Raw genomic sequence first — 24,796 nt, 5'->3', positions numbered from 1 at the left:
ACTCGCACAGTTCTGGAGGCTGGAAATCCAAAATGAAGGTGTAGGCATGCTCACTTTCTTCTGAGGGCTCTTTCCTTGGCTCTCAGATGACAGTCTTCTCACTGTGTCCTCATGTGGTCTTTTCTCTGTGCACACATCCTTGTTTCTCTGTGTGTCTTAATCTCCTCTTCTTATAAAGATATCATCACATTGGACTAGGGCCTACCCCAATGGCTTCATTATAACAAAATTACCTAGCTCTTAAAGGCCTTATCCCCAAATATAATCACTTTCCAAGTTCTTAGGGTTTGGGCTTCAACATATGAATTGGGAAGGGACATAATTCACCCGTAACAGTGACATTATTATTTTTTTTTCATTGCCTCAAAGTCTGGGAATATGTTGGCATCATGGCAAGGAGCCAAAAATGCTAAATGCTTACAACACATGGGGTAGATCTACATAAAGAAAAATTGTTCTACCCCAAATTTAGGAGCAAGGCCTCTGAGAAACACTACTAATAAATATTCCATGTCTTATATTTATCCTCATTTTGCTTCCTTTCCTGTGTCACATTTAAGTCCCACATTTGGAAAATTGGCCCAACTGTTAGATAAACGTCTGAAATATTTCTTAAAATGGTTCTTTCCTAGATGCCGCCTCCTTGGACTTGGAAATGATCGATGTGCAAGTTTTAGCAGATGCTTTCAAACGCTATCTCCTGGACTTACCAAATCCTGTCATTCCAGTAGCTGTTTACAGTGAAATGATTTCTTTAGCCCAAGGTTTGTTTTCTCTTCTGAAAACCTCTTTCAACATATATTGGGATCTGGATATGCTGTAAACTCAGTGAAGTGCTGCATATAAGGAGATGGTATTTAGGAAATATCAGTAGTAAGCCTCCTTTCCCTCTCACTACCACCAAGAATTCCCTTCCTTATCAGGACATCCAATAGAAGACCCAGAATCTCATTTGCTTATAAGATTGTCCACATGTTGAACTGGCTAATTCTTAACCTTTGATCAGTATTAACAAAGATCACTCTATCTGAAGGACATGGTGTTCCAAATACCAGTGTGAGATTCAGGGACCCAGGATAAAACCTAGTGACTAGGGATGTTCTTGACCATCTTTCCCAAGTGCCCATAACAATTTTTATTGAAGGATGAGGATTCAGTTAAAGAAGTCTCCGTTCACTGCTTTGGGGACAGGAAATTGTGGTCCATAACCTTCAAAGTCAAACCTGTGCTACTTATCTGATGCTCCTCAGAATTAACCAATCGCTTGAAGCCACTCAATAGTGGGCAGGTTTCAATCATCACACCCTGAACATCTTGTGGTTTTTTACACAAAGAGTTTCTTGCATTTCTATTTGACTTTTTTTTTCTTTCTCACAATTCATTTTCTAATAAGAAGAACAAACGTCCCATGTACTTCTCCTAAAGACTTTTGATTGACTCCTTCTGTAGCTAAAGGAAAGAACAGGACTGGTCTTGGTATGCATTAACTGATACCCAGAAACAGTCTTACTCTTTTTCTTTCTCTTTCCTAACTTGCAGAAGTACAAAGCTCCGAAGACTATATCCAGCTGTTAAAGAAGCTTATTAGGTCGCCTAACATACCTCATCAGTATTGGCTTACACTTCAGTATTTGCTAAAACATTTCTTCAAGCTCTCTCAAACCTCCAGCAAAAATTTCTTGAATGCAAGAGTGCTCTCCGAAATTTTCAGCCCTATGCTTTTTAGATTCCCAGCAGCTAGGTAAGTAGAAAAGGGACTCATGAACTTGGGGATGAGGAGGGTAGTCCTAAAATGATCCATCATTAACTGTGTTCTAAAGAAACTGCTTCATAAACATGAGCAGATTTTTACCACAAACATCACTTGAATGTGTATAAATGAAAACGAATTTGTTTTTAGTGATGAGGTTTCTAACAAAACTCTCTTTCTTGCAGCTCTGATAATACTGAACACTTCATAAAAGTTATAGAAATTTTAATCTCCACTGAATGGAATGAACGACAGCCAGCACCAGGTAAGGCTTTGTGACATTCAACATTCTCTCATTGTGTGGGTGTTTTTAAACCTTAAAAGCAGTGGCTTCAGACTTCCTCTGAAGTCACGTAAGTTTTTGGTATGGTCGAATTATAATCCACAGTATTATTTTACTTGTGATTCACAGAAAAAAATAACAGAATGGTAGTGAGTACAATAAACACCCAGGCTTCAGCATTTGCAGATTATGAGTTGTCTTGGTGTTAGATGAGAGTTGGGTGAGTTCCCTAGACCCACCAACTTCTGGACCTCTAGTTGTTGAGTAAATTTATGGAGTTCATTTTAGTTGTTGACATTTTTATTTTTCTTTCTAATACTTCTAAAGTAGGGGATTTATAATTATTATATAATTTTAAAGTATTTTGGAATGTGATTTTTGGAAGTGAGTATGCTGAGAAATGTCTATCAAAATAAACATTTTCAATAGTGCAAGCAGCGTGAAAGCCCGGTGTTCACTGCAGCAAGTTAGAGCAAGCCAGGCACTTCTTTGAAAGCAGGCTGGTGTTCAGTTAGCCATTTAACAAAGCAGGAAATGTAGGCTATGTAATTTAAAGTGATTTTTTTTTTTTTTTTAAACTGTGAAGAGTCCAAAAGATCTCACTTTGCTATACACTTGTGGAGTAGTGGTCATTTAGAATAGCAATAAAGGACCTATAGGCAAAATGAAGTTTCAGGACCAGTAGAAAGTGTTGCCTGTAGTCTTGATTTATAAATAGAATTTAAATGAAGCACCATGAATTTATTATTCGTTATAGGTAATATATGCAGATTACTATGGTTGTCTTTGTATTCACAGGCCTGGGGACCCAGGCACCACTGTCATGCAATAGAGTTAAGTTGTGCTTTTCTATCAGATATTGCAGAGGCAGCTTTGATTATTTACATCTAGATGGGAGAGCCCCAAAGAGGCAAGGACCTGGGCTTAAACCCCATCTGCAGGGATTGGACATGGAGAGAGGGAGATGACCATTCATAATGTAGAACTTCTATAGGATTCTACTGTGAACAAGTCCAAAAAATGGTAACAAAAGTGAGAGGCATTGGGTTTAGTAGATAAGGCAAGCACATTCTGTTCCAGTGCTCCAAATTACAGCAAGCAGAATGTTTAACATGCCCAGAATTGTAGGAAAACTGCTTCTAAAAAGACAGTCAATAGATGCCTTAGGCTTCAGTCCAGTGGGGGCCAAAAGATTTCATCTCATATTACTTGGGTCATTTGTAGTCTTGAGAGCTCTGTGTCGGCATTCAGGCTTAGTAGGAAAGAATGAGAGTGGGGCACGGAACATGGCGCTTGAGCCATTATTCACTGTGCACCCCTAGATGAATCACATAGGCTGGAAAGGAAGAGGACCAACAAGAATAGGCAGGCCTCTGAGGCAAAGAGCTGAGCAAGGACCTTTCACTCCCTTCTGACCAGTTGAAGTATATATTAGAGAGAGAAAGTGGAGCCCTGCTTACGGTAAAGAGCTAGGGATTCTTTAGTGACCCTGGTCTTCTTTAGTGATCTTCTGCCATTCCCATCAGGGGGACATGTGGAATCTCAAAGCCAGACAGGACTTGCCAGACACCTACAAATAAATTTGTCACATGGAGCCTTTGAGAACTTCTGCTATACAAAGTATAGTAGAATCAGTGGTGGAGTTTGATTAGTCTGGCTGGTGTGAACTGGTTAAGTGTCTTCTATCAGTCTTAGTCTAATTCCACCAAAGTAAAAGTTTATCAGCAACCATTTTCATAATGTACCTTTAAAGCTGCTTGATGTGTCAAAGGACCCTGTGTTCCTCTACTTAAAAACTGGTGTGCCAGTTTCAAAGGAGGATTAGTTCCATTAGCTCTACTACAGAATGACAAAGCCTTGAACATTTGCTGGATCATCCCAGCAAAAAAAAAAAAAAATTAAATCCAAGTAATTTTTAAAACCTCGTCTTAGGCCGTTTTCCCCTTTGTGTGCTATCTCTTAGCCATTCTGCAAATTGTCTAGGCCCCTTGGAATTCAATGGATGCCTAAGTATCTCTCGTTTGTGAAAACATTGCACTCCCTACCTGCTAGGGAAAAATGCCCTTACCCTGAATACCTTTGTATCTGGGAATGACTCCAGCACAGATGATTGACAGAGCATCCCGAGGTAAAGAAATGATTTGTTAGGCCTGCGACACCTTACCGGAGTCCTTCATCATTACCCCAGCATGTGCTAGTACCAGAGGGCTTTGGAAACACAGCTCTGGCACATCTCCAGTGAATGGTCATAAATCAATCGTTTGTAATAACTTTGTTACTGTGCATAGAAATGAGTACCTGAAAGCTATTTTAAAGGGACAAAAAGCAAGTGTCTCTTATGGGCCAAATAGACATGATTTCTAGTTTTTACCAGGTAGAACTTGAAACAATAAAGCTGATGATGTTTAAGGCATAATATCAATGTAAATAAGATTCATAAGCACATAGTATCTAATTAGATACTGAACTTTGGAGATGTATCTGGTGACTTTTTAGGGCAATTGAATAGATAGAAAAAGTTCATGGAAGTAATATGACTTGAATTGGACCTTGAAAGATAGGTGCAATTTGAATAGGGGAAGGAGAAATAGCATTTTGATTCATAGACTTTAAAGGTTTAAGTAAATTGCAAAGTACAAAAATAATGGCTTTATATCTTACAAAAGCAGTAATATAGTAATGTGCCACATAAGGATGTTTTGATCAACATTGGTCTCATATAAGGTGGTAGCTATATCATCTAACCTGGGTATGTAGTAGGCTATAAAATCGAGTTTGTATAAGCACACTCTATGATGTTTGAACAACCATGAAATTCTCTAATGATGCATTTCTCAGGAGGTATTCCTGACTTTGCAATACATGACTATATTTTAAGTGACATTATCATAAAAAAACATCATTTTGGAGTTGAAAGCATTGTCCCACTCTGTCATTTGGAGCATGAAGATACTAAAGCCTATAGAGAATGAGAGTAGTCATCTCCCCCAACCCCTCGAGCCTGTCCCCTGCTACTTGGATTTTCAGAACCTTTCAAGCAATGGAGCTGCTTTCAGTGTCCACAAAGTCCTCTGAGGTTTCCAGCAGATGATAAACTAAAAATACATGAGTGTGTTCCTACAGGTCACATATACCAAAGACACAGAAGGCAATGTTGGTAGCTTTCGGGGTAAGCCTTTGCACCACTCTGTCAGATGTGCAGTGGAAAGAAGCCAGGATTTCTCAGTTGGCTATATCTGGATTTGAAGCTCACATCTTTGCTACTTACCTGCTTTCTCAAGTCACTCAGCTTTTCCAGACCGTTTTCCAGACTGCAAAATGGGGATAAGACCTCTTGCTCAGGTTGTTATGAGGATTAATGAGCTAACAAATACCAAGACTCTACTGTGTCAACTGTAGCTTTTCAGACCCTGCCAAGAAAGATCAATAGAGGAAAGGAGTAGGGAGGGGAAGGAGAGTTACTGGGGTCTGAATTAGAATAAGATACATTCCATGCTTGTATAATTATATCAAAATGGATTCTACCATGTATAACTAAAAAAGAACCAATAAAACAAGCAAACAAACAAACAAACAAAAACCAGACCCTGCCAAAGCTAGGCTCACTCTGCAGCTCTAATTCTTCAAACCGCTATTTCTGGTTGTCTGAATTCTGTCGTGCTGTTCTCCCCATTGACTCCATGTTCACAGATAGGGCTTTAATGCAAATCTGAGATACTTTAGGTAAATGTAGCCACACTGGATGCATTGCTTGGAGCAAGGCATTTGCCTTCTTCGTATGATGCCTTGTCCTGTGTGTGGCTTGCTGGGTGAGGTGGCCTCGACTTTAGTGCCACTCCCCATGTACATTGCCCAGGTGTACACAGTGCACAAAATGTGAAATTATATATAGTGTTCGTAAACAGTGCCATCCACTTTGTCTTTGCCCAAGTAGGTCCTCACTCTGCTTTTTGTGAAGGTTAAGTTGACATATTCAATAGGTTTATGCTCTAAGTCCTTTTCCTCTTAATCATTTTGTAGGTTTTTTTTTTTAATTTTTTTTTTTTTAACTAACCTCTTCAACTACCTTTCTGCAGGACAAGGACAAAGGTGTTTTGTTGTTTTTTTTTTCCTTCTTTTTTGATCTAATTCTAGCCTAGATCTAGGCCCAGCATAATAATCATCTAAATATATATATTTTTTCTTTGATAAACTTTCAGACAGAGAAACTAAGGTTTAGGAAGGTGATCCATACAAAGGAAGTTTTCAGAGCTTTGTTGATAGTTTGCCATTTCCTTTGTTAATCAAAATCTTAACACCTGTAATCCCAGTGGCTCAAGAAGCTGAGGCAAGAGGATCACGAGTTCAAACCCATCCTGTAACTCAGCAAAGCCCTTAGCAACTGAGACCCTATTTCTAAGTTAAAAAATACAAACAAGGGTTGGGGTATATAGCTCAATGGTTAAGTACCCCTGAGTTTAATCCCTAGTATCAAAAAAAAAAAAAAAGTCTTAGTTATATTTTAAGGTGGTAAATAGCAAGTTTTCTGGAATCATTATGTGTTATAGCTGTGCTACTTAGGTAGCTAATATAGATTTCTATAGGGCAACCAAAGTAAAAACAGCTTCATTTAATGCAGGGTGCTTTTGAATGCCACCCATTATAAGTGTATTTACATATTTCAGATTTCATGGGTATATTCAGAAATATTAATGTAGCATAATTGAAGTCTAATATTGTACCCTCAAGCCTAGAGAAGAAAATAAATGACTCTTTCTCCCCCATGCCCTTCTACACCTGTCAAAGTTAATTTTTAACCACCAACACATTGCAAAACATTCATCCTGAAGAGCCTGATTCATAAATCTTGTTTTAAATGCTGTGGGTTGGTTTCCAACCAAGACTAAAGCAAGCACTAAGGTACAGGGAAATGACTTTCAAAAAAGAGTTTTACTTTTCTCTGATTTATTTTTTATTGGGTTTAAAATGTGGTCTGACATTAGAAGGTCATTTCTACGGTGAGAAATGAAACCTTGAAAAAAAAATTGCATGCATTGAGATGGGTAGGAATAAACAGAGTCAAGCCGCTCTAAGTTTCATCAAAAAAGAATTTTATTTGAGCTCTGAAAAAAAGATGAGATCTTCGGTGTGCATGTGTTGAGGGGAATGCTCAGTTTTTGTTTTCACAGTGCAGCCTTTTCTTAAGGGACGGGGCCAGAAGGGAAATTGCAGGGGAAGAATTTTATTCTGCTAGGCAATGGACCTGCCTTTTCAGACACTTTGTAGAATGTGTCCGAGTTCTTGTGTATGTAAACCTGAGTTTATTTATAAATGTAAATGGACATTTTTCTTAGTGCAGGGTCATTAAGAACATTGGATGTAAAGTACTGCATTTGCATCATCCTGAAAGGCCCTCTGTCTAAGTTGTTTTAAGTTAAAAATTAAGTGTAAAATGAATGCTTCCCTTCATAAGTGAAGATTTTTGTTCATTAGAGAGTGTGTTTTCTGTTTCTTTTGTTTTTTTTTTTTTTTTGGCTGCCTCCCCTTTTAATGGTCTTTTGTTCATTACTAATGACCCACAAAAACCTCTAAGAAGCTTTCCAGGTTGAAAGCCATTTGTGACATTTGCTACTAGATGATGACTTGTGCATCTGAGAGACACTACCCAGTCTATAACTTTAACACATTTTAATGATGGAGCGACGAGGTTGAATCTGCTGAAAACTGAAATCGTGGCCTATTTTTGCTTCTGAAATGATTTTTACAAAACACTGAGGAAAGGGAAGGAGGTACACATTGTTTTTTAAAAGTCCAGAAAGAAAAGTTAGTTTTTAATTACATGTGCCAAGATTTCCAACGTGGATGGGTCTTTGAGGTCCCAGATAAATGCTTTATTAAAACACAAATTTTCCTACAAGAGATTAGCAACCACATGAAAATCATTTCTCAAGTATTTTGACAGCTGTGCTTTTATTAGTGAATCATATGGATTAAATGACAGTTGTACAATCATACTTATTTGTATGACATTTTGGACATAGTCTGAGAAGCACAAAATATACACTAAGTTCTGTTTTATACCAAGCCGAAGTTACTCTATGGCGCCAGCAGAGGGCTCTCTTTCTAAGCTAATAAAGAGCATGGGTCTTACAAATCACTTTTCAAAGACCAAAATTCAATGGGAAAAGATTGAACTCAAACTTTCAGTAATGTAGTAGAACCTCTTAGATGATGATTATACATATTGTGAGATGTTTAAAGCAAAATTTCCAAATCTAAGACTTTCTTTTAGAAGTTACACTGCTTTTCAGTGGATAATATTCTCCTAAAATAGAAAATGTACTGTTGGACTTACCATTTAGGTTTTGTCATGATACATCATTTGAATCCAAATAGGTATGCTTAAGAAACTGATGTGCTGATGTTTTTAGCTTCAGGAGGGCTATTTTTAAAAGGAGGGCAAGATTATGCAGCTCAGCATACAAGGTATTCTCTGAACTAACCCTCTCTATCCCTGACAATTGGCAGATTCACTTATAGACTTTTCTGTTGGGAAAGTTTTTCAATATTCTATCACTTGTACCAAAAGAATATTGTAAAGTCATTTTCATTGTGGATTAGCACCACTTGCCAGGTATTTTGAGTGTGTCTTTTGGTTCCTGCTGGTGGCCTGTGTGGTCTTGATGTCAGCACCCGCATCTCCTTTATCACTCTGTGAGACCCTTGGGTCACCTTCCCATACAGAGTATGAGGGTATTATTTACAGAACCCATATTTAAGTAAGCTGAAAATAGAAGACAGGAAAAGTCAGAGTTTCGTTATAGGTGTGAAGGTTTTTTTGCACGCAGCTCAAAAGAAATTAACTTCAATTTCACTTGTCAACCTTTACTTTCTCTAGCAGAGGCAATAAAGGAACTGGGGCTGTGGGCAAAGAAAAGAGTTTAGGGCCAAACATTAGAAGTGTGGGTTATTTTTCCTGTAGCATGCAAGGAATTATTTGAAGTGATAATCTAAATTACTCTCCGATTTTAAAGCCTGGTGATTCTGTGATTTTTGCATTGTAATACAGTTTCCAGGATAACATTAGAACCATCTACCTTGGTTCTAATGCAACAGGAAATTTTTGTAGGGGGAAAAAAACCCATTTAATTCTTTAAAGAGTAGCCAGCACTGCTAAGTCTGGTTCATTGCAACTTTATCAAATAAAGGACGAAAATCCACTAGAAAGGTATGCCCTTTTCTGCCCTTCTCCCTTTGCCCCATGTAGCCAGCACAGAAACCTAATGCAGGAACACCATTTAATTATTAGAAAATCTTATAGCTGTTTAAACATCAGACGAAGTTGATCTCATAAAAATAGCCACAGTATTTTTTTTTTTCTTCTTAATGCCTCATGGTCATGAAGTATGGCACGCTGTGGGGTTCTAAGTCGTCTTCCTGAGGATACCCTCCCACTACTGTGAACAACTGAGTGATATGCTCCCAGCCTGAGCTGCTCTAGAAGGGCTTTCCAGTTACACCTGTGGGGCAGTTTGTGCAAGTGTGGGGGGAGGAGGTGGACACGAGCAAGGCTCTGTGTTCTGGGCTGTGGTGAGAGGTTCAGGCCTTTACAAGCGAGGCTTTGATTCTATTTTTTGCTGAACTAGCTCAGCCACTTCCTGTGTTTGGCTGTGCATAGTGCCTTGCTTCACTGTCGGCTACTTGAGCCCCGGGAGTCAGCCAGCCAGTGAGCTCCGCCACAGCCTTTTAGACTATTTTCAGCCCCCTTACAATGGTCTTCTCATTTCCTCGGTGAAAATGAGCAAGTTAGTCTTGCATTGGCCACTTGTCAGCCCATGACAACTTTGACTTTGGCTCCCCTCCCCCTCCTGAAATCCCTAGCTCAGCAAATATTTGAACCTGCCCAAGTTAATCATGAAGCTGCGATCTTTATCTGAGAGAGACGTGCGAGCGCCTGGGCTCTTTCCCTCCCCTGTACAGTAGCGCGATCCAGTTGGCTTTTCAATGGGGAGCGGGCGGTGAGCGGGCTGCGGGGAAGAGCTGCTGGGGCCGGACTCGCCGGGCCTGGCGGGCGGGCGGGGCGCGGGGCGGAGGGACAGGCGCAGCGCAGCCCAGCCGGCGGTGTGAACGGAGGGTCCGCGGCGCCCCCACCTCTGCGCGCACTCGCAGCGCCGGGCTCGAGCACTGCCCGCCTGGAGCAGGAGGGGGGAGACACCCGGTCTTGGCCCACTGGGTGGAAGAACAGCTTTTTGGATTTTTTTTTTTTCATTGTCGGATACAGGCATTTCAAAGGGTAACCGTTGAAATGCATAACCTGCAAAGTAAGTTGCCTTTCATTTGTGCACTTCTCTGCACTGTGGCTTTGTATCTGCGAATGGTTCCTCTCTGTAATTTGTCTCAGGGTGGGTGTGCGTGCTTGGAGTGTGCGTGTTCATGCAAAGAGCTGCCTGAGGAAGGCAGATGGAAGATTAGGAGAGACGCTGCCTACTGTCCTGCAGGGGGACAGTAGCGGGGAAAGATGGGGTTTAGGTTGGAAGTTCGGAAGGAGGTAATTACAAGGTGATCAGCTGGAAGTTGTTGGCAGTCCAGGGTGTACATAGACCACGGAAAATCACCTGTCTCCCTTCCCTGCTGCTGGGTTTCATTTGCTATCTGGGATCTAGGGACCCAAAAGGCTTGCACCAAGTGTTTCCAAATTCATGGGGGTGGCCCTCTGGGCTGACTTACATGGTCACAGTGCTCAGAGGACTTCTCTCCTTACTTTTGAGGGAGGGTCAACATTTTATTAAACTATATTTTTTTTCCCCCTGAACCCTACCCAAGGACATATCCTACCACAGCCATTTTTTATCTTTTTGGCCATTTTTACTTGAATTTGAGTTTACCTAAATGCTTAGGCAAATGGTGAAGTGCTGAGTGGGAAAAAGTAGAAGGGAATAGGTTGAGCCTGCCTTCTCCAATAGGGGAACACGAAGTAGGGGACCCAAGTGGACAGTGCCCAGAGAATACAGTGCCTTGGTTTGCTTTTTAATATGTTTTATAATTCCAAATTTGATAGAAAGTCTAAACCTAAATTTTAAGGGCTTCTGTGTTCTTTAAATTGTCACAGAAATATGTGACATACATATATATGTACATAGATCACAAAGCCCTGCTATAGTTTTTTTAAATGAGCCACATTTACATTGTAAGAAGGGTTCCCTCACACACACACACACACACACACACACACACACACACATATTGTAAATGTCAAAAGTGATTGGGTCACAGTGGGAATGTCCATTAGGCTCCAGTAAGGGTGACAGACTTATAGGCAGAATGGTTTTTTAAGAACCAAAATCATTAGATTTGTAGGAAAATTGATTTCTTTAAATACTGCTAAGGAGGAATATTTGAGTGAGGCATTTGATCTAGAAGGGGGAAAAAAGATTACATCACCCTCCCCTTCAAGCAGCTTGCACTGAAGATGGATTCATCAGTGGAATACTTTGGAAAGATCACTATTCTTCAACTCTGCAGTCTGACACATGGCTTCTTTTTGAAAGAAGCATTTTTTCCCCCAGTTATGTTAGATAGTTACTTTAAAATTATCATAAGGAATGTTGACAATTATGTTTATTATTTCTGCAAACAGTAGGCATCTTCATTTCCACAGTAAAATGCGGAATTTTCATTGTTCTATGAAGTCTCATTTTTAAGTTTGGCATGTTTGATACAGGAAAAAATTCTGCCTGTGCATTTTCTTTTAATTGCCCTTTCTAATATGGTAGAATGATGAGTGTTTAAGTTCTAAGCTTTCAGCAAATTTTGGAGGACTCAAATTAAAAAGCTAGTCTCAATCCTTTCTGCTTTTAATATATATGGTTGGTATTTAAGGACTGGAAAGTATAGCTTAAGGATAACCTTTTGATGCCTTTGTAAGATTTTTACACGAAGGAATGGCCAGGCTATCTATAAACACAGATGCACTAGGGGGGAAAAAGCTACGAGCTGCAGTGTATCAGCTGTTGTCAACCTGCCAACAGCGGAGCGTACCATGCTGCAAGGAGTAATAAAAAAGGAATTAGAAAACTCACTGCTGGAGGAGAACAGTCAAATTAAACACCTTTGGAGAGGCTGAGCATATGTACATGGCAGTTCTGTTCCGTGTGGGTCCTTGGTGAGGCTGGGACTGTGTGAATGCTGGCATAGAGGAGAACTGATGAAGCAGGAGTGGTCTGGTGACATTTTTCTGACTTGATTGGCTGGGATGTGTGATGTAATAGGTTACAGTGCAGCCCCTTATAGGTTTTAAAATGAATTCCAAGACACCATTACAAAGAAAGCCGGACTCTTTTCTTATAACTGAGCTCAGCCAAGGAAACTCTCGCACAAATGTACAACACTGTTTGGAATATGGAAGACCTGGATTTAGAATATGCCAAGACAGATATAAACTGTGGCACAGACTTGATGTTTTATATAGAAATGGATCCACCAGGTAATACTGCAGTATTAATGGAGCAAGTCAGTTAAATTTGTGGCTTTTTAATTTTTTGGAAGCTGCCATAACAGATCCTCTGTAGATTGCTATTTTCATTTATTTGTTCCATTGATAAAAATTAGTTTGATTATAATTTAAAAATTAAACAGATTGTTTGACTGCCTGAGGAAGGAAGCAGCTCAAGCTGTGTGGGGTAAATGCTGATTCTTACTTGAATGGATCTGAATTAGATTCCACTTTTTTTGTTAATTGTGATCCTTTGCTAGTTGGAGTATATTGTTCCTTTAATTAAAAGGATGCATCTTTTGTGTTGCTTTTCTCTGTTGACAGTGGATGAGAACAGTGTGGTACTTTGCTGTGATAACACTTGGTACTTTAGAAAGCACGTAAAATGTGGCAGTGATTACAACTTAGTTCTCAATGAAACTGTTGAGAAACTATTCTAAGTCAGATATAGAGACAGCTTATTCTCTTTCTTATTAAGATACTATGTGATAAAAAGGTGGCTTTTCATTATTTAGTCCCAGTCTTTGTAAAATGTTCTTGATAAACATCTGAAATAATTTTTATATAAATTAATATCAGTGCTTTAAAACTTATGCCTTTAAATTTAGCTACAAATCCTAGATTTATTTCCTAAATTGTTTTCTTTCAATGTTAGTGCCCCCCAATTAAGAACGCTGCAGCCTTTTGTCACCAATTCATATATGAATACTGATTTGACATTGAAGAAAGGGGGTAGGATTTTTAACCAGACCTGGCACATAGAGCACAATTTATCCAGCAGAATATTAACGTGAATACTAAGGAGATTTAGGTCACAGATGAGTTTCTTAAAGTGGCTTTTGGCAGAACAGTGCCTGAAATACTACGATTAGAGAAAACCAATTCCTGCTCTTAAAACATACTGCTATAGATGAGCTTTTTTATTAGTGCAATAGCATTTGTGGAAGACAGAGACCAAATTTGTCTTTTATAATTAAGTAAGAAGAAAATTAAAGCCAAGTCATGTTACTCCTGCTGCTCATGTTCATAGTTTCTTACTTTAGATGGATTTGACCAGGCATAGAACTTTAATATAGCTAAAAATCTAGAAGTATAGAAAATTTCATGACTCTGGGTTTACTCTGAAATTTATTTACATGGCCAGCCCAATTTATTTGTTCATCTCTAGATTCTCTGTGCCTGTCAGTCTCCCTCTTCTCCTTTTCAGTTTCGTTTCCTTTTGAGCCACACTCTAAGATTTTTCTTTTAACTGTCTTTCATCGTGTATGGAATTGTGAATTACTGGGTGTCTATTTCCAATTTCTTTTTTTCTTTGTTGTAATGGAAATGTTTATCTGAAGAAAAAAAAATAGGTCTAAGTTTAAATGTTCAGTTGGAGTTGGAATTGCAAACAACTTTTCCTTTCTCTTTCACTTGCAGCACTGCCTCCTAAACCGCCCAAACCCACCACTGCAGCCAACAACAGTATGAACAACAATATTTCCTTACAGGATGCTGAATGGTACTGGGGAGAGATCTCGAGGTAAGGCCAGAACTCTTCATTTTCAGTCGATACAGAGTTTTAGATGAAGAGAAAGAAAAGCACCAGCTTGCTAAGTTCCATTTTTAGGATATCCTCCAACATAAGCATGAAGTATAGTTGGTTCTTTTCCAAAGATGACCGAAAAAGTCCCTGGGCGCTAGAGCACTGTGGGAGCTCAATGCCCCAGGAAGTTAATAACCGGGAAGTTTTATTATTGACAGAGATGTCAGGGAAGCACCAAGGTGACATGGCACTGCCTCAAGGCAAAATGTAGAGGCATTCTCTGTTGAGCAGAACTGTGATCATTAATATTATTGTCTTAAACACAGTAACATAAAATGTCTTTTTTTTTTTTTTTTTCCAGTTAGCTTTTTTGGAGAGTAGAGAGTGGTAGGAGGAAAGCCTTTTAGGAATAATTTCTGTGCTGGTTTGTCAGGGACATTGATTGAAAAAATAAGTAGAATCTTTGTAGTATAGATATAAATGAAAATGAATACTTTTTTTTTTTTTTGTAGTACTGGGCATCGAACCCAGGACCTTGCAAATGCTAGACAAATGCTTTACCACTGAGTTGCAACCCCCAGCCCTCATGTACCTATTTTTAATGACATTGGAATTAATATGTCCTTATACACAAATATGGAATTAGCAAACTCTAAAAACATAACATCTAAATATAAATCTATAAGGGGTTAGAATATGGAAATTGTCTGTACTTGATGCCCAGTTTTGCTGTGAACCTAAACCTCCTCTAAAAAACAGTCTATTGGGGCTGAGTGAACACTTGCCTAGCATGCACAAGGCCCTTGATTTAATGCCCAGTGCCACCCGGCAAAAAAAGTCTATTAAGAAAGAATGTAGCGGGTAGGGTTGTGGCTCAGTGGTAGAGCACTTGTCTAGCATGTGTGAGGCACTGGGTTAGATTCTCAGCACCATGTATCAATGAGTAAAATAAAGCTCCAGTCACAACTTAAAAATATATATAAAAAAAAAGAGAGAGAGAATGTAGGATTTGGGGTTGTAGCTCTGAAGCTCAGTGGTAGAGCACTTGCCTAGTAGGTGTGAGGCATTGGGTTCAATTCTCAGCACCGCATATAAATAAATTAAATAAAGGTCCATCAACAACTAAAAAAAGTGTTAAAAAGAAAGAATGTAAACCTATGATTACTGAATTTAAAAGGTAAGCATTGTCTTGTGTTCTGTTCATTCCAGGGAAGAAGTGAATGAAAAACTTCGAGATACAGCAGATGGAACCTTTTTGGTACGAGATGCCTCTACTAAAATGCATGGCGATTATACTCTTACACTAAGGTGAGTCTCAGAATGCAGCTGCAGTTGGGGTATTTGTGACATAAAATCATATTTCTTTATTAAGAAATTTTAATACTGTTATTTTTCTTTTGTATTTACAGGAAAGGAGGAAATAACAAATTAATCAAAATATTTCACCGAGATGGAAAATATGGCTTCTCTGACCCATTAACCTTCAATTCTGTGGTTGAACTAATAAACCACTACCGGAATGAATCTCTAGCTCAGTACAATCCCAAACTGGATGTGAAATTACTTTATCCAGTATCCAAATACCAACAGGTAATCAAAACTGAATTCTTCATATTATCATAATGTGGAGACAAGATATTTTCACATAAATTACATGGAATCATGTTTGAAAAACTTTACACATGCCACAAAATTGCTAAATCAAATAGCAAGATTAACAAAATTGGCAACATGGAAAAAAAAATCTTTAAACAGTAGTAATTTGATTAAATACCTTACCAACTAAATTTATTTTTTTTCCTCTAACCCCCCATCCTTTTAGGATCAAGTTGTCAAAGAAGATAATATTGAAGCTGTGGGGAAAAAATTACATGAATATAACACTCAATTTCAAGAAAAAAGTCGGGAATATGATAGATTATATGAAGAATATACCCGTACTTCCCAGGTGAGTTTTTGTGAAATCTGGACAGCTTCAAAAAAAATAAATAAAATAAAATAAGAAAGGCTGTGATTGGGGGATGAAGTGGGAGGGAGGTCATTTATTTGTGAGTCATTGTTGATTATTCCAGCATAGGAATTCTAACCCTATTAAATGAAACCTATAGTTATCAGAATGATAAATTAAGATCACATGATAACTGAAGGGGTTACTGTGAGATTTAAATTGATTTAATGTGAAAGTTTCACATTCATGTGCCCTGTTGCCAAAAGAAATGGGGTACATTTGCCCGCAGTGTTTTTTCTAGAGATTAGAGCCTCTATAGGCCCTGAAGCATCTGGGAGAGAAGGAAACCTGGATACTATAACAGAAATGGTTTAAAAAGATGGAAACTATAATCATTTTCCATAGATTGAGGAAAATTCTTCAAAGGAAATGTGTGTCTCTGAAATTCTATCAGTGGGTTTTTTTTTTTTTAATTCACATCCCAACCTGCTAACATAGTACCATTATTTATATAACATTTACATTATATATATGTAGTGTAGAGATGATTTAGCTTTCATAGGAGGAGATATATACAGGTTCTTTTTGAATACTGTTTTTTATATAAGGGATATAAGGGACATGAGCATCCACTGACCTTGGTATCTCAGAGAGGTCCTGGAACCAACCTCCATGATACCCCAGGACAACTGTTCTTCCAAGCTAGATGATGATATAGGTCAAAAATGCTGATACTATCTTGCAATAAGAGGTTGTTCTATGAAATATGTGACATTGTCTTTTTAAATTTTTGTTTCAGGAAATCCAAATGAAAAGAACAGCTATTGAAGCATTTAATGAAACCATAAAAATATTTGAAGAACAGTGCCAAACCCAGGAACGGTACAGCAAAGAATACATAGAAAAGTTTAAACGTGAAGGCAATGAAAAAGAAATACAGAGGTGAGTGAACTGTGACTTTTTTTTCCTCCTCTCTCTAGAAATAACCAAAATCTTTTAAGACTGCTTAAACTGATGGTCTCAATTTCTGTGCTTTGGATAATTTAAAATGATAGGAAGACATTCTTTATCAGAGGAAAACTTCCAGGAAACTTTTCATAACTTACCGGATGTACCCAAGTAAATACAGATAACATTTCTCTTGTCTTATAGAATTATGCATAATTATGATAAGCTAAAGTCTCGAATCAGTGAAATTATTGACAGTAGAAGAAGGTTGGAGGAAGACTTGAAGAAGCAGGCAGCTGAGTATCGTGAGATTGACAAACGTATGAACAGCATTAAGCCAGACCTCATTCAACTGAGAAAGACCAGGGACCAGTACTTGATGTAAGTATTTGAAACAAAACCCTGGTAGGGGATGATTGGCGATTGCTAAGGTTAAGGACAAATTATTAATGCATTTTCTTTTCAAAACTGTTTTCCAGGTGGCTGACTCAAAAAGGTGTCCGGCAAAAGAAGCTAAATGAGTGGCTAGGCAACGAAAATACTGAAGAGTAAGTAGCTAGTTACTAAGATGACAGAGAGCAAAAGGTTGTCCTCATTTTAGGAAGACGCATGACATATTTTGTTTTCATAACAAGTGAGGAGTTTTACTGAGTTTGGAACATCTCATAGGAGAAAATTATAAACTCTGTCATTATCTGGAATTTTAAAAAAAGGAAAGTTTAGCTAAGGAGGACTTGGATTTATTTTTACTCATAGTTGTGTAAAATGACCCTGTGTCCATAATGATGTCCCTGAACATCTGAAAAATCCCAAAATATTTTTGGAAGCTTCAATGAAAAAAAAATTATGTTTAGTATATTTTGAAGGTTAAGTGTATGTTTGGTTTGAATTATTTGAAAGCTGGCAGTCCTCCTATTTAATTAATTTCCCGATCTAAACTGGATAAACAGGATAATTTAATAGTTTTCCTTCTGCCTTGGTACCTCCGTGTGGTTGCTGACTTGGAGACAGAGATAGTATTTATTGCTAACTCTGTCCTGTGGAGTGGCATTGGAGGCTAAACATTAATAAGAAAACTCAGGTCAGAGAAGCAGGGTTGATCTAGCTGCCTGATGGCTGTTCCAACTTTGTTGGTTGGAGTCGGACAGAACAAGGTGGAAGTGGTAAGAGAGCCCTGCGGGGAGAAAGTGAGGCATGCTGGGGGTTCCTGCACTTTTTATTCAGAAACCTTCTCTCTCGTCTATGTAGCCAATATTCTCTGGTGGAAGACGATGAGGATTTACCCCACCATGATGAGAAGACATGGAATGTTGGAAGCAGCAACCGAAACAAAGCTGAAAACCTATTGCGAGGGAAGCGAGATGGCACTTTTCTTGTCCGGGAGAGCAGTAAGCAAGGCTGCTACGCCTGCTCCGTAGTGTATGTATCTCTGGCAAACTAGTTTTTGTTTCATTTATTCATTAAGGGTAAGGATTTGAAAAAGTTCTAGCTTTGAATCTTACAGTAATGCAGAAGAAGAAATAAAATAGACACTTCTAGTTAGACTTGAATATTATGTCTATTAAGAAGTTCTCATAGCAGGTTTGGTGATACATGCCAGTAATCCCAGCAACTCAGGAGGCTAAGGCAGGAGGATCATGAGTTTGAGGCCAGCTTTAGCAAATTAGTGAGATCCTGTCTCAAACCAGTTTTTAAAAGGGGCTGGGGATGTAGCTCAGTGGTAAAGCACCCCTGGGTTCAATCCCTAGTACCCATCCCCACCAAGAAAAAAGATCTACCAAAGAAACCTGCCTTTTATTTAGAAGATTGGGGTTTGGTTTCCAATTTGGCAACAAATGAATCATGAGACATCTTTAAGTCTTTTCTCATCTTTAAAATGGAAGTAGCAATGCCTGCCCCATGGTTTTTTTTTTTTGTTTGTTTGTTTTTGCCTCTGAAGGCTAATACAGGTAGAATCTGAGGTCATTCACATAAGAACACCTCCTATAGATAAAATATCTACATGTCAGAGCCACAAGAGGAAAGACCCCTTCCCTGTCTGGCTTTGAGACCTAGTTCTGTCACATGGCCTGTTTTTCTTTTGTTTTTCCCCACTTACTTCTTACTATTGTGTAGAGTCCTTTGAAGAGTGAGTTTGGGTCACTGGCGTCACCATTTGCATCACCATGTCAGAGACATAAACGTCCTGTCCTCTAATTGGGAAGAGTTGTAAATACCTTGTACTCCAAGGCTGACCTCCATTTACTGCAGAACTACTTTAACTCCCAGGAATGACACAGAACTTTGAGTAGGAGAACAGGAGAACACAGAGTAGATGCAGAGGTGGAGAGCTGTGTAGACCTTTTGAGGAGGGCTGAAAGAAGGAATCCTGTTATCAGTTGTGACTGGAGGGAGAGAGTGCTGCTGTCACTGGGCTGCACTCACTGTCACAATGGTTGGGAATGGCTCTTCTCTTCGCTGCCTGCTTACCGCATGCCGGACATTCTGTCAAGCGCTTCGCATGCACCACCTCAGCCTGTTACATACATGTTACTCTTGTCCTCCTGTTAAACCATTTTAAAGATGAAGCTGGCCCCAGAGCTTGGCCCTACTCAAGACCCTCAGCCAGTAAATAAGTGACAGCACCCTGGATTGTTTCACCTTCCCATGTAATATGCTCTTTCACCATGATAACCTTATTAAAGATGCCCTATAGAGCTGTGAATTGTCCTGGGCATACTCAAAAGGCAATTGTTTTGTCTCCTCTCCAGGGTGGACGGTGAAGTCAAGCATTGTGTCATCAACAAAACGGCGACTGGCTACGGCTTTGCAGAGCCTTATAACCTGTACAGCTCCCTGAAGGAACTGGTGCTACATTACCAACACACCTCCCTCGTGCAGCACAACGACTCCCTCAACGTCACACTAGCATACCCGGTATATGCACAGCAGAGGCGATGAAGCGCTACCCTCTGATCCTGTTCCTGACGTTCAGCCACCCTGAGGCCTCTGGAAAGCAAAGGGCTCCTCTCCAGCCTGACCTGTGAATTGAGCTGCAGAAAGGAAGTTGTCAGTCTTCAGATGGGACTAGAGCTTTCTTGGACAAAAAAGAAAGTAGGGGAACACTCTCAGCCTAGAGCTGCAGGATGATCAGATATTTCTAACCCAGACTGTTTATTCTTATCTTTTTTTTTTTTTTTTTTTGGTTTAATTTAAAGCCACAAACACAACACAAAGAGAAAAAGAAATGCAAAAATCTCTGCGTGCAGGGACAAAGAGGCCTTTAACCATGGTGCTTGTTAATGCTTTCTGAAGCTTTACCAGCTATAAGTTGGGACTTTGGAGACCAGAAGGTAAATAGGGCTGAGGAGCCCACACCCGAGAATGCTGGGTCCAGCCTGGTTTAGCCTGGGTGTCGCTGTGCACGGTGGGCCCAGACGCATCGCACTGTGGATTATTTCATTTCTTAACAACCGAACGATATGTAGCAGAAAGGCACTTTGCTCACGAGGGGCACCTTGGGAGAACATCGGTTCATGTATGTTCAAGGGGAAATCTGTTGTAGCAAAGTGCCATAAAATGTTTTGTTTAAACTTGTCAAGATAAAAACAACCTACCAACAGAAAAATGGAGCGTGGAAAACAGGAGTTAAAATGACATTAAGTATATAAAATATGTACATAATATCGGATGACTAACTATCAAATAGATGGATTTGTATCAAAACCAAATAGCTTCTTTTTTGTTTTGCTGAAGGCTAAATGCACAGCGCTATGCAATTCTTAATTTTCATTAAGTTGTTATCAGTTTAAAAATATACCTTCAGAATAAGCTTTCCCCTTCCCAGTTTTTGTTGCTTGAAAATATTGTTGTCTGATTTTTGTTAATATTTCTTTTGTTATTCTTATCCTTTTTTTAAAGAAGAAATGTACAGAATGCCAGTTTTAAAATAATGGCTTCAGAATTAAAACTATGAAATAATTTTACAGTTTTTCTTGTACAGAGTACTTGGCTGTTAGCCCAAGGTTAAAAAGTTCATAACAGATTTTTTTTTTTTTTTTGGACTAAATGTTTTGTTGGGCAGTGCCTGATAAGCTTCAAAGCTGCTTTATTCAATAAAAAAGAAAAGAAAAAGATGTATGAATATGACAAAGTATCGCTGAGTCCAACAATGTTGTTATAAGATTTAAAATACGGTACCTGGCAACGTTTGTTTTATAATGAATTGTGAACTTCTTGAATCTGGGGGTTGGGGGGAGGAATAGCCAGGGGCTGTAACAGGCAGGGTGGTGGGAGGGGTGGTATGCACTTTCTCACAATTCAGACAAGTGGTAAATAACTGCAAAGTGAAGTTGCTTCTGCTTCAGTCTTTTCCCACTTTGACTTGCTAGTTGTTCTCAATTAATGATAATTACACACCTACTGTAACTCTAACCCAGTGCAGCTGGTCAGGTATTTCAGTTCTGATGAAGAAAGTGCTGAGAGTTCATTTTGGGTTTCCTGGAACAATGCTCCCCACCCCACTTGGTTTAGCACACTGGTTTCAAGGTATAATCTGTGCATTTAGAAAATGTATTTTTTTTCCCTCTCGTTTTAACATTAGTTGAGACAACCAACAAATGTTCATTTTAGAAAAAGCATGACCTGAGAAAATCGTTTCAATTGGATACTTGTTATTTTCCTAGCTTTCTATTCAATTTAGAACATAAAGCAAGTAGACACAGACATCTGGTTGCTGCTCTGGGCTGTGTGGAGCTCCTCCAAGCTCGTTCAGGTCGTGGTGGTCATTGCAGGAATCCAGATGACAGTCCTTGTCATTCATCCCAATAATCGTGTGTTGTACTTGAGGGTGGGGAAAGGAAAAATTTTGTGGTGACATCTTTCCAATTTAGGGTGAGGATGAGAGTCTCCCTCCCTGATTTACATATGCAAAAGCTGTTAACTGTTCAGCAGGAATTGTACCCATGGCCGAAGGGGCAAAGGCTGATGATGATCATGGTCACTACCCTGTTGGATTAAAATGGAATCTTACAGTTTCAGTTTCCCTTTCTCAATATTAGATTCACCCACATCTTTATTTCTCTTTTCTTAAAATACTAAGGTGAGGGTGTTTTGTTTTAGTGTTCCTTTAAAAAAAATCGTTTGGAAGAATTAGTCTAGCACCTGAGTTAATCTCTGTAGAATGTATTATTTTTCTTCTTTTTATGAAGCTACTCATTACTCAAGAGCAAAAGTCTTATCTTCGGTCAGACTGCCGCCCTCAGACTTGACTCTTCTGATCTGACCATCTCCCTCTCACTGCCAGACAATTTATGATTCCCTGGTTTTAGTCCGTCTTTGCTTTAAAACTTCCAGTGGTGATATCCTGCCGCATCACGAAGAAGTTTGTTAGTTACAAGTAGTTGATAAACTAGACTTGTGGGGTTTTGGTGTTTTTTTGTTTTTTTGGTAGCACATCATGTATGCTATTAAATACAAATAACTTTCATTTAATTACTAAAACACATCTGAGGTCGGATGTTTCATTAAAAGCTACAGTGTTTTTGCTTCAACATTCTGCAAAACAACATGCTATTTAGACAGTTGCCTCATTTTTGTGTCTCACAAGCAGAAGTGCAATAGATTTTTCTTTGAACAGAAGACAGGATTCGGTGTTCTGTGTGGCAGCGAGTTACATCAGACCTATTCCATCAAATGCCTTTTGACCTAAGGTAGCATGCACACCAATTTGTCCTTGTGGATGTTTGACCATCAGTGCTCTGTGGGTTCAGTCATCTCCTAACGTTTTCTGGCTCATGAGTATGAAGGGAGGCAGAAGAGCCACTCCTGCTATGTGATTTTTATCCATGCATTCATTTTTTCCCACCCAATGTAGCATCCTAAAGTCAAAGCCAGAAACTAGGCTGCAGAGAGCTGTGAAAAGGCTATAGAAGTGGGAGCAGTGGGACCTCATACTCCATACAAGAGTGATCATAACCATGTGAAAAGGCACATGTGTTGGCAACATTTGACAATGTCACGGCCCTGGATATATGTATATATGTATATGTGCATGGACTGTTTCCAGTACACCTTTCAGCCAAGACAGATCCACAGTCATTGAGTTCAAGTACATAACAAGCAAATGTCTAGTGCAGTTCTTGTATATGTGTATGGGTTGTTTTTTCCTTTGAGGTTGCTTTGTTTTGTCTTATAAAAGGTGAAAATTGTTGGCAAGTGAAGTGAGAAGTTCATAATTCTTTGGCTCTTTTGTTTTTAGAAGTTACTCCTTTTAGGGAGCAGGTCTAGATGACTTATCTTGGAAATCCTTATTTTCAGTGTGTCAAGTCAAAGTGTGTTTATGTGAGCTGTCACTGTGGGGAACGAATTACTTTGTCATATAGCTGGTTATGAACTAGTAATGTGTTTGGGAAGTCCTACTGATGTTCCTTATTGGGGAAAAAAGTTCTGCCGGTTTTAACAACTGCTTTTGCTATGCATGGTATCCAAGTCAGTTGGAAGGCAGACTGTGCTATCTGTTTGAATTTAGGGTCATTTAAGGAAGGGGCAGTTTAAAGCACAATGCCTCACATGGGACAAAGTTCCAAAATGCCAAATTATTATTTTTTAAAAATTGAGTTATATAACATACTAGTATGATGAGTGGGGAGGGAATGGAATTGGATTAATTGGAAAGACTATCCAATTTAACATTAAACTTGTCACCATGAGATAGCATTAGCTGCCCAGGATGCTGCTATTTAAAAGAGGAAAAAAAAAAAAAAAGCAAAACAAAAAAATTCTCATTTATATGTGTGTATTTTTTAAAGCTACAATCTGTTCGATGTTTTTACAAATCTGTTTATATGACATTGTTAAAATAAAGTTGGTCTTTTGACGAGAGGGAGGATGTCATGGTCAGTTGTAATTTTGCCTTTACAAGGCACCTAGGGTGGGTGGGTGGGGGGAGTGTGCCTCCTTGACATTTTGTTCAAGTTATAGATTCAGTGGAGCTATGTCTTGTTTTAAGTTGCTTTGATGCATTGTATTAGGTCTTCAACAGAATAAAGGTTGTTTTGAAACTTAAGTTTGGGTTTGAAATTTCAGTTGTCACCTAAGAAATATCCCCAAACAGCTCACTCTCTTCTCGATTTATAAATGTTTTAGTTTTCATTGATTTCTACCTACCCCTTTTATTTCATCATCACATTATCTCATTTTTATAAAGTGAAGAAACTGAACAGCCACATGAATGTTCTCAATGTTATTTCCATGATTTCACTGTTTTTTTTTTTTTTAACCAGGGATTGAACCCAGGAGCACTTTACCACTGAGGCATATCCCCAGCCTTTTTTATACTTTATTTAGAGACAGAGTCTGCCGAGTTGCTTAGGGCTTAGCTAAGTTGCTGAGGCTAGCTTTGAACTCATGATCCTCCTGCTCAGCCTCCTGAGCCGCTAAGGTTACAGGGGTTACTGCACCTGGCAATTTCACTATATTCTTAATGAGGAAAAGAAATGCTTGTATTTGTCATTTCAAGGTAGGTTCTTGCTACCAAAAAAAACCAAGAATGCTCTATTCCTGTACCCTTCCCCTCCACTATTCATCCCCAAACCTTGACAATAATCTTCTAGTAACTGGATTTTGATGATCTCTGGTTTTGTCTCTTGTATAGTTTGCATATTTTGAACACAGTGCAAGGATAGTACACGGTGGTGTGACAATGGTATAAACTAGCTAAGCTATACTATAAATGCAGGTTTTACACTATCACTTGGTCAAGCAACAGCTCCTACCGTGAAACAACTGTTACCTTTGTTTTTTCCTGTTGACAGAACTTATGACCATGCTACCTTGTTCGTAGATGACATTCTCTCTACATATAGGCACAGGGAGGATCCTTGATGTGTAGG

At 38.9% G+C, this 24,796-nt stretch overlaps 1 protein-coding gene across 4 annotated transcripts in view; it reads left to right on the top strand.

Annotated features, from left to right (window-relative positions):
• Pik3r1 (phosphoinositide-3-kinase regulatory subunit 1) overlaps nt 1-23,970 on the top strand; it is an 84,795-nt gene extending 60,825 nt beyond the window's left edge. For 2 of the 4 annotated variants that reach the window (XM_076857180.2, XM_076857181.2), the window contains exons 5-16: nt 633-764; nt 1,540-1,741; nt 1,936-2,015; nt 13,924-14,026; nt 15,239-15,337; nt 15,439-15,619; nt 15,852-15,977; nt 16,777-16,919; nt 17,130-17,306; nt 17,405-17,473; nt 18,174-18,344; nt 19,676-23,970. In XM_076857180.2, the coding sequence (XP_076713295.1) occupies nt 633-764; nt 1,540-1,741; nt 1,936-2,015; nt 13,924-14,026; nt 15,239-15,337; nt 15,439-15,619; nt 15,852-15,977; nt 16,777-16,919; nt 17,130-17,306; nt 17,405-17,473; nt 18,174-18,344; nt 19,676-19,865 (1,673 nt within the window). In that variant the 3' untranslated portion in view covers nt 19,866-23,970. Of the gene's footprint in view, nt 1-632; nt 765-1,539; nt 1,742-1,935; nt 2,016-10,148; nt 10,334-12,389; nt 12,496-13,923; nt 14,027-15,238; nt 15,338-15,438; nt 15,620-15,851; nt 15,978-16,776; nt 16,920-17,129; nt 17,307-17,404; nt 17,474-18,173; nt 18,345-19,675 lie in introns of those variants that run through there. The other 2 variants (XM_076857183.2, XM_076857182.2) reach the window with 2 other exon arrangements.
• Nucleotides 23,971-24,796: the final 826 nt, after the last annotated feature.

The sequence above is a fragment of the Callospermophilus lateralis genome, chromosome 5, assembly GCF_048772815.1.
Source record: "Callospermophilus lateralis isolate mCalLat2 chromosome 5, mCalLat2.hap1, whole genome shotgun sequence".
NCBI classification, from domain to species: Eukaryota; Metazoa; Chordata; class Mammalia; order Rodentia; family Sciuridae; genus Callospermophilus; species Callospermophilus lateralis.
This window is presented reverse-complemented; position numbering and strand designations above follow the sequence as displayed.